Raw genomic sequence first — 13654 nt, 5'->3', positions numbered from 1 at the left:
TTTTAAGACTGACAGGTCTTTTGCCTCTAAGGAAATCAAGAAATATGGGTATAGATAAGAAAGTGGAGGTACGGTTAAACATCACCTGCGATCTAAAAAAGTGGTGGAGGCAGCTCATGAGACCACATTGCCTACTCCTGCGTCTAGTTCCTACATTGTGTCCACAAGGAAATGCAATTTTCCCTAATTTGACTAGTGGAAAAACATAACTCCAGAATCTACAAACCAGAGATAATTCTGATATTCAAAGCACAAAACTAATAATACATCGATACATCACGTGGTTCTAAGTACGCAGAAAATAGTGCTGTAGTTAGTGGAGCATTATGACTACAGACCATGTCAGGGTTGGATCTGCGGCGAACATTTTAAGATGCACAATATTACAGCAAACTACGTAAGTGTAGGCCCGAAATCAAATCATAGTATTTCAACTCATGGATAAAGAAACAGCATAATACACTACTGCCCTTTTGTAAAGGTTTGCCTGTATTTGCTGATTAAGCTTAGTGACAACATTGAAAACACAATAAAACACCAGTAGTGGCTGGACCAACATGCACTGAGACAACCTGTTTATGTCTGGTTTGGTTAATGAAGCAAAAATAAAACTATACTCTTCAAGGTCTCTGCCAAGTCCAGCTCTAATTCACAAAGCTGTTCCATTTCACACCAGTAAGCCAAACCGGATCAATCCCTAATCAAGCACAGATCAAGAGCATCCAACTATGAATGAGGAATGTTAATGCATTAGGAACCACGAAGCATGCAAAAGCAATTGTTATCATTGTACCAAATACAGATACTGCTGGAGAAACTGAACAGGTCTGGCAGTATCTGTGGAGAAAGAAGAGTCACACCTGACTCTCCACAGATGCTATCAGACCTGCTAAATCTCTCCAAAGTTGTTTTTCAGATTGCCAGCATCCCCAATATTTTGCTTTTAATCATCGCTGTATGCAAGTCCTCAAGACTCATAAGAGAACTTGTACGGATTTTACTGATACAATGTATATGCAAGGAATACACAAAATTACAAAAAACTAAAAATGGATATTACAAAGGTGATTAAAAGGCAGTGATTCACACGCGGTGAGGGAAGGTCAGATCACATTGGACACATTTAAAGCATCGTCTTTTTGAGCTGAAAAATAACAGTTTATGGTTACTGCAAATACCTATTTGGTGTGTTGAAGTAATGCTTAACAAGACAGAAATTGCTGGATAAGCTCAGGTGGTCTAGTAGTATCTGTGGACAGAAATCAAAGTTAACATTTCAGGTTGAGTCACCCTTCCTCAGAATTGGGGCCATGAAAGGGTCACTCGACATGAAATGGTAACAGTGATTTCTCTCCACAGATGATGCCAGATCTACTGAGCTTATCCAACAATTCCTGTTTTATTTCCAAACTCATTGTTGTTATTCATGAAAACCACAACTTTTTAGTGAGCAACTAAGGATGGGAAATAAATACTGCTCCAGTCAGTGATACTCACATCCCACAAATGTACAAGTACTAAATTTATTCAACTCAATTTCAGGACACTGCAATCAGTTAGTTTGAAAAATATATCTTGTATATAGCATGTAATGCTTTCTCATTTGGAGTTGCTGCATAACCAATATCGCATTGTGACTACTGACCAGAAACTGAATTGGACCAGGCACTCAAACATTCTAACTACATCAGATCAAAGACTTGGAATTCTACCATGAGTACGTTACCTCTGGTCTTCCCAAAGCCTGCTCACCAACTAGAGACAAGTCAGGAGTGAAATGCATTACTATACCTGCCTAGATGCGTGCAGCTGCAACACAAGACATCTGACATCATCCAGGGCAAAGCAGCTGCTTGATTGCCACCCCACCCACCACCTTTAACAATAACTCTCGTCACTACCAATGCACACTAGCAGCAGTGTGTATCATTTACAAAATGCACAGAATAACTTACCTAGACTCCACTGACAGCACTTTCAAACCTGCAATCTCGAACACCTAGAAGAACAGTGGCAGCAGATGGACGGAAACACCACCACATGCAAGTTTCCTTCCAAGTCTCACAGCATTATAACTTGGAATTATATTGCTGTTTCTTTATTGTTGCAAAGTCAAATTCCTGGAATTCTCTCCCTAACAGAAAGGTGAGAAAGTGAGGGCTGCAGATGCTGGAGATCAGTGCTTAAAAATGTGTTGCTGGAAAAGCGCAGCAGGTCAGGCAGCATCAAAGGAGAAGGAGAATCAACATTTCGGGCATAAGCCCTTCTCCAGGAAGAAGAAGGGCTTATGCCGAAACATTGATTCTCCTTCTAACAGAACTGTGGACAACCCTAATTTACGTTGTCTGTGGCAGTTCAAGATGACATCTCACCATCTCCTAAAGGACAAATAGATTTGAGTAATAAATGCTGGTTTAGCCAGCAATGCTTATATCGTAACTGAATTAAATAATAGAATAAATCATAACTTTGTTGAAGCATTAGCTTTCAAGCTCATCCCTCATCTCCAAGAGAACAACAGGATTCTGCTGGGTAGTCCCTTAGGTTTCCATCATGATCTCTATTTGATAAATTCCTGGTGTTACTTCTATTGTTACACAAATTATGTTGGCACTGCCTTTCTTTCAGTATCAAAGTTTGTTTTTAGAGTTGAGATAGACCTTTCAAAAATGAATAATGCCATTATCCTGTAACAATTCAGAGAAATCTTATTATGGTAAATCTTTCAACCAAAGCATCTGTAATCCTGTGGCCGGAATGGAGAATTTTAGCTAGAAGTCTGGATAGGATGGGGTAGCTTTCTTATTAATGGAAGAAGCTAATAAAGAGTTGATGTGCAGAAAATTACACAGGAGTTGAGTTACAGTAGAAAATAAACACCCTATTAAACTTATCTGAATAGTCAATCAACAAGATGTACAGATTTGAAAGCAATGGATATGATTATGGGAGAAGAGAGGACAAACCTCATCATCCAGAAAGATTAGGGATCCTGGAGCTCTATCTGGTAAGGCTTCCTTCCTCTACTTCCCCCTCTCATTTTAAAAAATACTTCAACATATACTTAAGATGCTATAACTTGGATGATTGTAGAACAAAAGATTGGAAGAGATTTAATGAGGTAGTTTTTTTTGAGACAGGACAAAGATGAGGTAGATGGCCTCTGCCATGAAACAATGAAAAATATAACAAAACTAGACTGTCTGACATACATTTGGAAATATATCTGCTACTGGAGATCAAGGAATGGTGCTACTGGTTTACATTTCCTTATTACAGAAAAATCAAGTTCATCTTATAATAAGAAACACAGCTTACCCATACATCATGTCAAAACCAAAGATTTGTCATATATGTAAGTCTACTCATTAAGAGATGCTAATTTTAAGTGACAAATGCACTAAACATTTACAGTGAGAGATTCCACTAATTTAATATTAACTTGTGCATCCCCAATGTAAACTGCACAGTATACCTGATCCTGAATTTCTCTTGTACCAGTGTCAAAAAAACTCAGTTGAATTATGTACTGCACAACATTAAGATTCAAAACATTTTCCTTCCCTACACCATAAGACTCAATGTAATAATATGCTATACTTTGTTTCCTCTACTTTACAAAAGATTTCAACATATTAGGAAACCATATACTTTGAAATTAGTAACTCCAAGTGAAATTCAGGCAATTTTAAGAAACTTGCACAATCAAAAGTGAGACAGACTGGGCCATGGACAGAAGGTCAAGTTCAACAGCATGGAAAATAATGTTTCCAGTTCAAGTACGACCACAGCAAAAATATGATTTGATGTAGAGGTATATATACATGGTATGAAGTACTTTATTTGAGTTCAAGGAGATCAAAACCGAGGACACCTGTAACATTGCCAGTAGTACAGGGTATGTTAATAAAAACCCATCTGAAGTTTGAAACTCAAACATCTGGAAGCAGGATCCTGGCAGTCCTGCGCAGTGGATTTAATGTCCTGATGTGGAAGGTTAGACCTCACAGTGTGGCAACCTTAGGGAGTTGAACCAGTGGAATATGAGCAAGAGTGAAGCTAATAGTTGATGCCCAACTGGAATTTGGAGGATTAGGATATCTGCTGCACCTGAAGCTGACTGTTGGGCCCTGGACACATGTGTCTTTGCCCCCTCCCAAAAGGGGGGAGTGTTCTGGGGGCTGCAAATGGAGGCGGTTCCGGCCCGCCACAAGAGGTTTCTCCTGAAGCCACCCCCGCCTGGAACTGAGGAAAGCCCGGGGCGGTCGTGCAGGAGAGGGGGTTTCTCTTTTACCTGCCGCGCCCTCTGCAGCGCGTCCGCGAAAGCTTCTACTTTGGGTCCGGGCGAATGTCCGGCGTTCAGGCCGAGCGCCGCCGGGGTGAGAATGCTGCCATATTCCGCCATTCCCGTCTCTGAGAGAGAGCATACTGGGAAAGGGAAACGGAAACTGCGTCACTACAAAGGCCGCGCTCACCTCTCGCGAGGTTTCCGCGCTGCTACCTCAGATAGAGCACTTTCGTTATGATGTCATTCCCGTCAGCCATGCGCACCTCACCTATTTCCGGAGAGTCCTTTCCTCCCTCAACTTGATAATCATAAATATGATAATCTTCATTAATCTACATACTGAGCTTTCTTTTGCCACAAAAAATAAACATACTCGAGGAAAAATTTAAAAATTGTGAATAACAACACAACACAAACATATAATGGACAACGAATGAAAATAGAAAACAATTGAATATTTCTTACACATTATTATATAACTGGGATCTGAAAGAGGTGTTCAAAATCATGAAAAGATTTGACAGATTAGCTAAATAAAAACTGTTTACATTTGGAAAGGGTCAAAAATCAGAAGATACAGAATTAAAGTACATGGTAGACATAATGACTGAATGGCCTTCTTCAGTGCTGTGATAATCAATGATAAAATTCAAAAATTCAAGCAAATATATCATTGAATAGGATTAATTTCAACAATAAGACTGCCACCAATGGCCTTACTAAAAATGAAGGCACATCAATCTTTCAAGGTAAAATTAGGAAAATAATAGATAAGCATAATTTTCTTCCCTCTTTCCAAAGGTGTTGCCTTGGTTATTGGAGTGGAGCCCTACGTACCAACGCAGCCCTCAGTACTTAGCCCACCTCTATATTCTTTTATATGTCAACCTAGTTTGCATGTTTCCACAGCTTGCCTATATTTAATTTCATATTACATAGTGATGAAAATATTAAAATGAGTGACAAAAATTTTATCCATGAGCTAGCTTTGGTGGAGTGGCTTAAAGATAAGAAAATGGCAAAGTATTTAGGGAAGATGTTAGAAGGGTTACATCATAGAAAGTTGAAATCATTATCACCAATGGTAGAGAACACAAAAGGAGGCAGAACTGGAGGAACACAGTGGTCTCAGAGTGTTGCAGAGCTGCAGGAAATTCAGGAAATTAAAAGGAGTGTGAACAGAAGGCTAGGTATAATGGCATTAAGTTGTTGGTGAATAGAAGTCACAGCAGGTCAACAGGCACAGGGGAAATTAATGAATGGGGTTTCATGTTAGTTAGCACATATGCAGTGATAGAACATAGAACATAGAACATAGAAAAGTACAGCATAGAACAGGCCCTTTGGCTCATGATGTTGTGCCAAGATTTAATCCTAATGTAAAATATAGTAACTTAACCTACGCACCCCTCAACTCACTGCTATCCATTGCATGTCCAGCAGTCACTTAAATGTCCCCACTGACTCTGCTTCCACCATCACAGCTGGCAACGCATTCCATGCATTCACTACTCAGATGAGCTGAAACTCTGACTCAAACAGGATGGCATGGTAATAGACAATATGGCCTGATGTTGTGGCCAGAGAGGCTTGTAATTCATTTCTGGAAAATAGAAAATTAGCTGGCAACAGAAGGAAAAGGTTATCATCCCACCAATATTTAATTGGAGGAAATTCCAGCTCATGAGGACATAGAGTTATAGAGTCATCAAGATGTACAGCATGGAAACAGACCCTTCAGTCCAACTTGTCCATGCCAAACAGATTATCCAACCTAATCTAGTCCATATTCCTCCAAACCCTTCCTTTTCATATACCCATCCAAATGCCTTTTAAATGTTGCAATTGTACTAGCCTCTATCACTTCCTCTGGCAGCTCATTCCATACACGTACCACCCTCTGCATGAAAAAGTTGCCTCTTAGGTCTCTTTTATATCTTTCCCCTCTCACCCTAAACCTATGCTCTCTAGGGAATACCCCACCCCAGGGAATAGACTTTGTCTATTTATCATATCCATACCCCTCATGATTTTATAAATATCTGTAAGAACCACTCGGCCTCTGATGCTCCAGGGAAAACAGCCCCAGTCTATTCAATCTCTCTGTTTAGGTCAAATCCTCCAACATGATATAGGACATTCAATTTGATGGCAAAACTACACTAACAACTGTCATTTATAAAACACCATTAATGTGGTAAAATGTCTCCAAGATGGATATTAAACAAGATTTGACACCAAGGCGCATGAAAATATATTAAAACAGTTAGAATCATAGGGTCCTACAGCACAGAGACAGGCCCTATGGCCCAAACTGGTCTGTGCTAACCAAAATATCCATTCACACCAACCCCATTTCCCTGTATTTGGCCCATATCCTTCTAATCCTTTCTTATCCATGTATTTGTCCAAATGCCTTTTAAATGTTGTTAACATACCCACCTCAACCACTTCCACTTGCAGCTCATTCCATATCTGTACCACCCTCTGTGTAAAAAAAATTGCCCCTCAGATTCCCTTTTATCTTTCTCCTCTAATCTTAAACTGATGCCCTCTGTCCTTGATTCCCCAACTCTGGGAAAAAGACTGAATGCATTCACCCTATCCATGCCTCTCAAGATCTTTTACATCTCTATAAGATCCCCCCTCAGTCTCCTCCATTCTAAAGAGAAATGTCTGAGCTTGTCCAACCTCTCTCTATAACTCAGACCATTGAGGCCAAGAACTAAATTTATTCTGCACTTTTTTCAGTTTAACAACATATTTTCTATAACAAGGTGACCAAAACTGAACACAATACTCCAAGTGCGACCTCACCAATATCCTGTACAACTGCAACATAACTTCCCAGCTTCTATATTCAGTGCCCTGACTGATGAAGGCCAGTTTGCCAAAAGCCTTCTTCACTGCCCTGTCTACCTGTGACTCCACTTTCAGAGAACTGTGCACATGAACTCCAAGATCCTTCTATTTCAATATTTTCATTAAGGCCCTACCATTCACCATGACACTCCTACCTTGATTTGATTTTCCAAAATGCAAGACCTCACAATTATCTATATTAAACTCCATTTGCAATTTCTTGCCCACTTTCCCAGCTAATCAAGGTCCTGCTGAAATTTCTGATAACCTTCTTCACAGTCCACAATACTGTCTATTTTAGTGTCATCTGCACACTTACTAATCATGCCTTGTATGTTCTCATTCAAAGTATTGATATAGATAACAAACAATAAAATAGACAGTATTGTGGACTGTGAAGAAGGTTATCAGAAATTTCAGCAGGACCTTGATTAGCTGGGAAAGTGGGCAAGAAATTGCAAATGGAGTTTAATATAGATAATTGTGAGGTCTTGCATTTTGGAAAATCAAATCAAGGTAGGAGTGTCATGGTGAATGGTAGGGCCTTAATGAAAATAATGTTTGTTATCCACTAATCACTGGCATCCAGTTCCACAAGCATCCTTCCACTATTACCCTCTGCTTCCTACCATCAAGTCAATTGCGTATCCAATTTGCCAGCTCCCCCGGACTTTATGCAATCTAACCTTCCAAAGCTGCTTACCATGTGGAACCTTATCAAAGGCCTTACTGAAATCCATATAGACTATATCTCCCACCTTGCCCTTATCAACCTTCCTGGTCACTTTAGATTAGATTAGATTAGTTTAGATTCCATACAGTGTAGAAACAGGCCCTTCAGCCCAACAAGTCCACACTGACCCTCAGAAGAGTAACCCACCCAGACTCATTTCCCTACGTTTACCCCTGACTAATACACCTAACACTATGGGCAATTTAGCATGGCCAATTCGCCTAACCTTCACCTAACAAATTTGTGAGGCATGATCTCCAACTCACAAAACGCTGACTACTCCAAATCAAACCCCTGTCTTTCCATATGCATACATATCTTACCTCTCAGAATCTTCTCAAGTAACTTACCTACCACAGATGTTTAGCTTACTGGTCTATATTTCCCAGGCTTTTCTTTGCAGTCCTTCTTGAATAATAGTACAACATTCACTACCTTCCAGGCTTCTGGCACCTCGCCCATGGCTAATGATGATGCAAAAATATCAGCCAGAGTCCCCACAATTTCTTCTCTAGCCTCTTGCAGAGTTCTTGGATATATCTGGTCAGGACCAAGAGATTCATCCACCTTCATAGATTCTAATACATCCAACACCTCCTCTACTGTGACATGGGACTGTCCCCAAGATATCACCACTAACTTCCCCAAGTCCCCAAGTTCCCAAGTCTTCAAGTCGTTTTCCATGGTAAACACAGAGGTGAAATATTCATTGAGAACCTCAACTATCGTCTGTGGTTCAACACATACCTATCCACTTTGGTCCTTGAAGGGCCCTATTTTCTCTCTGGTTATTCTTTTTCCTCTAATATACTGAAAGTACCTCTTTGGATTCACTCTAATCTTCTCAGCCAAGGCTATCTCATGCCCCTTTTCACCCTCCTAATTTCCTTCTTCCATAAACTCCTATATTCTATATAATATGCATCCTTAAAATTCATTGCTCCAGCATGAATATAACCCCATGTCATGCGATGCCCAACCTTGTCCACCCAATCTAACACCAGAACTTCCAAATCAAGGATTTTAAGGAATGCCTTAAAGAAAATAATTCAGGGTTTAGGGTCCAGGTAGCTGAAAGAATGGGCCATTCATGCTAAAGTAATGGATTTGGAGGATGGACACGAGGCCAGAATTAGAGGAACCCTTGGAGAACTGGAGGGCTGAGAATGATCAGTAAGGGTGAGACTATGGATGGATTTGAAAACAGGGATGAGAATTTTAAAATTGAGACTTTGACAAAGCTGGAGCCAATATACGCTTGTGAGGGTGATGGGAAAGATGCTTTAATGAGGACTGAGATATTAAGGACGGAGATGAGTCTATGATTCAGAATATTGTTAGCTATTGAAATGCCATTGTGATTGGAGAGCATATTGGACTCATATTGACTTTGTTTTTCTGTCCATAAATGCTGTCAGACATGCTGAATTTCTCCAGTACTTTCCATTTTCATATAGAAGAATGGAACTTGATGTTAGTTATAGTCTGGGCAGCAATGTTTTAGATGAGCTTACACTTAGGAAGAGTGCAAGGTGGGAGACCTGGTGAAAATAGTGAAGGTTTGAGTTGACAAAGATATAGATAAGGATCTCAATTGCTGAGCTGAGACAGGGTTAGAGGCATGACAGAGATGGAAATAGAGAGAAAGTGAGGGACTGCAGATGCTGGAGAATCAGAATCGAAAAGTGTGGCACTGGAAAAGCACAGCAGGTCAGGCAGGATGAGCTACTTCATTCAGAGGGATAGTTTTAATTGATCAACCTGTTGGTAGAACTCTAAAGTATTGTAATCTTAAAAGTCAAAGTATTACCCATGGACTATATTGTCTTACTGATACATCTGACTGTATAATAGGCTTTGCTTCCCAACAATGAGATGGGGAGCAGAATAGAGGAGGCTGCCTGTGTGGATAGGTCTATAACCTATAGCATAGGTGTGGGGAGAGGGAAAAACCACGGGTTTTCTCCCCTGACCTGCACAAGAATGTGCTCTGGCCTTGGTGTGAGGAGTCCAATCCTGAAGATCAGGCAACAATGGAGGATTTGTTAGGTATCAACCAACCAGGTGAGTGCAGTCCCAATTGGATGACAGTGGAGATGCATTGGAGAAGGATGTGAGACAGTCCAAGAAGGATAACAAAGACAATCCCAGTCACAATCACATAGAGGATGTAATGGCTTGATGGTTTGATAAAAACTGTTTCAACACTCTGGCAGGGTCAAATGAGAACCAGCTTGGGAGGCAACAAAATGTTTAAGAACATTGTAAAGGAACAGGATTTTGGAACTGGGTCATCAACTGTGAGGAGAGAGGTTTGATTGTTTAAGGTGAGGGGTGTTAATGGCAGATTTGAAATAAAGAAATATGAGAGGACCAGTGTAGTTATGAGTAACTTGTAGATATCAAAAGAGCAGTAATGGAGGTGAAAGAAGTGGCACTGAGATGGAGATGCTGTCATCAGTATATAACTGGAAATTGATGTCATGCATTTGAATAATGTCACTGACGGACAGGGTATAGGTAAGGAATAGGGAGGTAACAAGGCTGTAGACACTTATCTGATGCAGGGCTAAGGTGGAGGGTGGGGTGGAAGTTGGAAGAGGATGGGGGGAAAACATTTAATCCAACCTGATTCTGTTCCATTCTGATGTTGGTAGAGATTTACTCTCCAGCAGAGGCCATAAGTTATTGATCAATAATGAGAAATCAAGTTAATTGTCCCTTTCCTAAACCCTGGAGAGTAAGGCTAATGATAACATCACAATCTTCACTTGCACCAACAATTCTGCTAATAGGAAGAATCTTGAAATCAATAGATGCTATCATTAACTCAAGTTGCTTCCAATGTGTGTACATTCAATTCTTTCCATAATATTGGACTATGGCTCTCCATGATACATAAATCTCTGCCTAAAATGCATTGGGATTGATTTTCAACTTGCTGCCCAGGTTATAACCACCTGCACTGTAAATTCTCCACTCTGTTATTGAAACCACTCAATTTTCTTTTCAAATTGTATTGTAGCTATATTGGGAAGTCAATCTGCAATGCCAGCCGAATGCCGGTTTAGCATTGATCCAACACTAATTCAACACTGGTCAAACACCAACCTAATAACAATCAGCCTAATGACAGGCTATACTCACATTAAAACCAGCCTGTCACTGGCCTATTTGCAACCTATTGCCAATCTAACACTCAGATGGCAAATGGAACATTCACTCCAATTAGTATGAGATGTTTTATCTAACAATACACAGAAACATATGAAAATAATTCAAAAAAGATGTTAAGCAAACTCATGTTTTTCTGTCACAAGACATGGTTTAAAAGATTTGCTAATGATGCTCTCTTTAAAAATACAGTACAGAGCCTGTTGAATCTTGTTTATCCCCAGTAGTGCATACTGTTTGTATGAAAAGTAACTTTTCCAGGAGTTAAAACTGTCAATATAAAAATCATGTTTCAATGCACAAGTTTATAATCTATATGCACCAAAATTAATTAATTTTAACAGAAAACACTTTCAGAAAATTATTAACATCCCATAAGCAGAGTTGTTTTTCATCTATTTACATATTTACATAAAATCTTTGCTAACGTCTTTTATAAACAATTAAGAAATCAAAATTCATTGCCACACAAAGTAATTGAGATAAAAAGCAAAGTTTCATTTTAGGTGAAGTTAGGTAAATACAAGGAATGAAGGAATAGAAGTAACTGGAGATGAGGTTAAATAAAGAGGACATGAGAGGAGGCTAAAGTACAGCATAAACAGTAGCATGACTTGGGCTGAATGGCCTTTTTCTGTGTTGTGCATATTCTGTGTTATCTGGACAACACTGTTTCCAGGATTATTTTCCAACTTTATGCTATCCATGAGGAACTTTTCTCACTAGTTGATGGACCGACTCAGAGAAACTGCCAAAATGGGTTACAATTGCCACAGGAGGCCATTGATAAAATCTGCATCTCCTGAATGCTGCTAGATATGGTGATCTGTTTTAACCCTGGGGAAAGCTGGCAGTGGCTGTCATGGTTACAGCCAAGAAATGCTACAGATTTTCACTGCTAACTGGAGTAGCACATTAGAAATCAAGCCCACTATTCATGGAATTTTTACAAAAGGTAAAGATTTTAAAATAATCACTCTAAGTCACTCAATTTACCTGACCTTCCAGACCAAGAATGTATGAGCTATCCTTCTGCACTTAACAAGAATCGCTATTCATTACAAGTAATTAGATGCTGACTGTTGGCAAACAGTTATAAATGTTAATGTGTAACACCACACACACACACTTCATTGGTTCCTATTCCCACTTACAGATTACATATGATTGTTAGTTCCTTATGATTCTTGCTACTCAACTATCTTTCTTCAGATGCTTCCACCGGTTTGTAATTGACACAAGGTGGCTGGTTCACTTATAAAAGGTTGCTTTTTTAACAACATTTACTGTACATTTTGTCCTTATCTCTCCTATCCCTCTCTAAATCAATGATTAGATATATTTCTGCCGAAGCAATGACATGTGGAGTACAGTGACTGGCATACATCTTCTGTAGGGCTCTCACATTTGTTTTAGTACTCATTGATGTCAGCTTTTAAGCCTGAAACCATCTTGAGTAATAACCAAACAAGATGAGGTATAAATGACATTCATACATAAACAGGTCCGTGCCCAAATGAGCCCAGGGTCATTCCAGAAGTTCTGTATGAATGAGAGTTTCTTGCCATTCCCTACTGGTATCGTATGTTTGTTACAATTGACGACAAGGTCCTCTAAATGTTTTGAATTCTGAAGCACAGCTACACAAGCTCTTGCTCTGCATTTGGATATGCCAAAATGCCCTTGGTGATTCCATTGAAGAATGTTATTTTGCAATGGTTGAAGAATTGCCAGTTACACATTAATCACCAGCAAACTCTTGATAACAGAAACATGTTGTCCCTGTTTGACTTAAGTCTTCAAGGCATGGAGTGGGAAAGGAGATCTGGTGAACTTTGGGTGAAGCTCTTGCATACCATATGTACCTAGGATCTTTCATTTGTTCCTTTTTGATGAAATTAAGTTGGTTTGTTGAGGCTGGCTGAGATTATATGATTGCCCGATGTGCCTCAGCCCCAAAAGTGTATTGTTATATGGGAGTACATAGAGCATCTTCTCACATGCCTTAGAAATGTCGAGTGTCATGAAAGAATCTTTTGAGTTTGAGGTGAAACCATTGTATGTGAGGAGGCAATTTTAAAAAATATTTTTCTCCAGAGGGTGAGGCCCAAAGTGTAAGCAGAAAGTTTCTGACAGGTGAATGTAACCACTAAAGCTTCTTTCTCAAAGATAGTATATTGGGTTTTCATATGCACTAATGTCCTTGAGGTTTAATATATGGACCTTCAATATACTTTGGCTGATACTGAGAAAAAATTATTCTAGTGCCTGTGGCTGAGGCATGCGCAGTAGTAATCATGGGATGTGGTGGATTGTAATGAGACTTCAGTCGAAGTCAACATATCCTTAATCCTCTCAAAGGCCACTTGTTACAGTATATGCCATGCTTGTGACTTCTTCAAGAGATTTCTCAGGGATTCTATAACAGAGGCAAAATGTGTTAAAGACTTAGCCAATTGATACACCATAGCCAGAAACCATTGCAAATCATATTTATTAATTCATTTTGTAGAATGCAGATGTGGCTGACTGGCCAGCATTTATTACCCATCCCTAGCTGACCCTTGAGAAGGTAGTGTGAGCTGCCTTCTTGAACT

The 13654-nt window shown here is 39.6% G+C and overlaps 1 protein-coding gene across 5 annotated transcripts in view; it reads right to left on the bottom strand.

Annotated features, from left to right (window-relative positions):
- fubp3 (far upstream element (FUSE) binding protein 3) overlaps window positions 1–4419 on the bottom strand; it is a 109176-nt gene extending 104757 nt beyond the window's left edge. For all 5 annotated transcript variants that reach the window (XM_087998296.1, XM_087998299.1, XM_087998301.1 and 2 more), the window contains exon 1: window positions 4295–4419. In XM_087998296.1, coding sequence (XP_087854422.1) covers window positions 4295–4405 — 111 coding nt within the window. In that variant the 5' untranslated portion in view covers window positions 4406–4419. The remainder of the gene's footprint in view (window positions 1–4294) is intronic.
- Between the last annotated feature and the right edge of the window lie 9235 nt (window positions 4420–13654).

This window comes from Chiloscyllium plagiosum, unplaced genomic scaffold (genome assembly GCF_037043375.1).
Source record: "Chiloscyllium plagiosum isolate Xiang-an unplaced genomic scaffold, Cpla_swu_hap1 HiC_scaffold_21, whole genome shotgun sequence".
NCBI classification, from domain to species: Eukaryota; Metazoa; Chordata; class Chondrichthyes; order Orectolobiformes; family Hemiscylliidae; genus Chiloscyllium; species Chiloscyllium plagiosum.
Note: the sequence above shows the minus strand (reverse complement) of the source record. Positions and strands in the feature narration are given on the sequence as shown.